Consider the following 2,615-nt stretch of genomic DNA (forward strand, 5'->3'; position numbering starts at 1 on the left):
GGTTATGTGTAGTTCAATGTATTGTGTCAAAAAATAAATATAATTAAAACCTATAATGAAATTATTAAAAATATATAATATATCCATCTAGATGACATTATCTCTAATTTATTGTTATTTGTATGTATTTATATACTTTCGGTTGATGAAATATAAACTTATCTATTACCTTTTTTTAATTTAAATAAAATCTTGACTTTAAATTAAAAAATAAGATTACCAAATCCTTGGTTTGCATGTTTTGTGCTTTGCATGGGATTCTATGCACTCTTGTGCTTTTGTCTAGTGAGTTTGTAAAGAAAAGAGGCAGAGAATTTTCATTGCAGCACAAGGCTTCTGACCCACATATTCTTCTGTTTAATGCTGTTTGGATGAAAATTTTAAAGTTTTTTAAAATGTTAGTATTTAGATTTCATCAATTCAAAATATTAACAATATTCTCTGGAAATTACTTATAACAAATCTACACCTTAAATCAAATGAAATCTGTCAAAACACACCCTTAAACTTTACCTCAAAAAAAAAAAAGCACTTAAACTTCACAAGCACACACACGTCTATATATAATGGAACATAGAAATAAAATAGATAAATTGGAAAAGAGAAGAATCAAGGCAGCCAACCCAAAATGTTGTAAAGCAAGAATAAGATCTTTAAATTAAGAATATGACCATTCTACACTTCTTTGTGCTTGAGATATATATAACCTCTTGAATTTTTCTAAGAGACTATACAAAAGAATTTCCCTAAATCTACACTTAACTAATATTTTGTGGCTCTACTTCTAAATACATGTATTGTCACTACGAATCGCCTTTTCCTTGGCAAAAACCTCTAAATGATGAGGGGAAAGAACAAGGTATAAGGCCTATATTATGGGATTCTTCATCTACCCTAATTAACTAAGATTTTGAGATTGAACCATGTTTACCATGTCGATGGCAGCACCAATCCAAGGCAAACAAATGTAAAAATTTTGGGCATTCAAGAGAAAACCCCTTGCCCCATTCCACAAATCGACCCCATCATTTTCATCAATTTTACTGTGAACTGATCTTTTGGGCCATCTCAGTAAGCTGATATAGGTTTCAAGGTCATGAACACAAGAAGGGTTTTGGACATTGAAGAAATCTAGGGTTAGTTCAACTCCAACATGAGCATAACAAGAACAACTCCATGGCAACTCATATCTTCCTCCCAAAACCCTTAAGTTTTCATTCAAGAAAACACCTGGAAGCTTTGTAATGGGATCATTGACATTCGCTATTCTCAACACTTTGACTCCCAGTTCCTCACATCTTTGCTTGAAACTCGTGTTCCCAACTCTAGGTCCCCCAAAGGAGAAGACAGTGATTGGTATTTGGTCTTGGTGATTGGTATCCGTTCTATTCAACCCAAGTTCAGCTATATCATAAGCTAAAAGAAGAGCCAAAGCACTCCCCATACTATGACCAGCCAAAGTTATACTCAATTCCTCACCTTTATACTTGTTTAATAGCCTGGAAACCTCAGATAAGAGCTGTTGTCGACAACTTTCAAGCCCAAACTTGCTATCAGCTTCTTCAGATGTGTATAAGCTCAAAAACCCAGACTCCACTTTCACTAGGGGCCTCGGGTTGTGCGGGTCGAGCCTTGCAGGCGTGAGTGAGCTCATGAAATTAGCAACCCATTCATGGTTGGTGACCGTGCCTCGAAAGGTTATCAGCAAATCCCTTCTCCCAATCCTTTTCACAGCTTCATCCGATGAAACGGCGACATATCCGATCCAACGACCGCAAGTAGCCCCGTTTTGGATGGGGATATTGACATCGGGTGTAGCGTAAATGTATTTACTCACTTCATAGCCTGAATTTTCCATCCCAACCTCCTTCAACATATTCTTTTTCCCGTGCTTGCAGTTCAAGTACCTCTTGGAGCTTGAATCCAGATCAAAGGCCTTGTAACAGGCTGCCACGAACTCTCCGTATCGGATAATCTCGTTTCTAAGAAGAGGGTCCAATGGTTCCAATAGGTTTTCCCAGTTGTTTGAACCTTGAACTTCTCTCCACAAGTGAGACAAGGTATAACTAGTGGCTGGTTTTGCTGTACTCGTCGCCATCAGAGCTGCTGGTTTTACTGCAACTGCACAGCTCCTACTGATGACCGATTGTCTTGATGAAGAAACCCCAGTTTTTTTAGGGAATGAAACTTGCCCAAATGAATGTGATTGAGTTTTATTGTCCCCTGGAAAGGTTACATTGTTTAGGTTTAAGCTTGGCATCAACACTTTGGACGCCATTTCAGAGAGTGAAAGAGAGAGAGAGAGAGACGGAGACTGAGGAGATCAAAAGAACTCTCGATTTGTTTGAATATAAAATACGAAGGAATTCAATATATATAAATATATGAAGGATAGAGAGAGCTGAAGAAGTGACGATGGCATTTCTCTCATGGTGAAATTGAGGAAAAAATGATAAAAAAATAAATGAAAAGAAAAGAAAAAGCACGTTTGTCGTTTGGACGAGGTGTTTGACTGAAATAAATAATACTAATCACAAAAAGACTTTTATAATTTAATTGGTCGGTTGGGTTTCAAGGGCTTTTTTTTTTTTTTTGAGATAATTAAGGGCTTAATT

At 36.6% G+C, this 2,615-nt stretch overlaps 1 protein-coding gene across 1 annotated transcript; it reads right to left on the reverse strand.

The window, feature by feature from the left end:
- Positions 1 to 898: 898 nt before the first annotated feature.
- Positions 899 to 2,344, reverse strand: LOC108488232 (galactolipase DONGLE, chloroplastic-like). Its single transcript, XM_017792523.2, has one exon. It carries the CDS (start codon positions 2,276 to 2,278, stop codon positions 899 to 901), a length of 1,380 nt encoding a protein of 459 aa, XP_017648012.1. The 5' UTR covers positions 2,279 to 2,344.
- Positions 2,345 to 2,615: the final 271 nt, after the last annotated feature.

This window comes from Gossypium arboreum, chromosome 10 (genome assembly GCF_025698485.1).
Source record: "Gossypium arboreum isolate Shixiya-1 chromosome 10, ASM2569848v2, whole genome shotgun sequence".
Lineage (NCBI taxonomy): Eukaryota > Viridiplantae > Streptophyta > Magnoliopsida > Malvales > Malvaceae > Gossypium > Gossypium arboreum.

Bases quoted from the DNA above. Each gene is read 5' to 3' on its own strand.
- LOC108488232 (XM_017792523.2), bottom strand. From the start codon at position 2,278: ATGGCGTCCAAAGTGTTGATGCCAAGCTTAAACCTAAACAATGTAACC.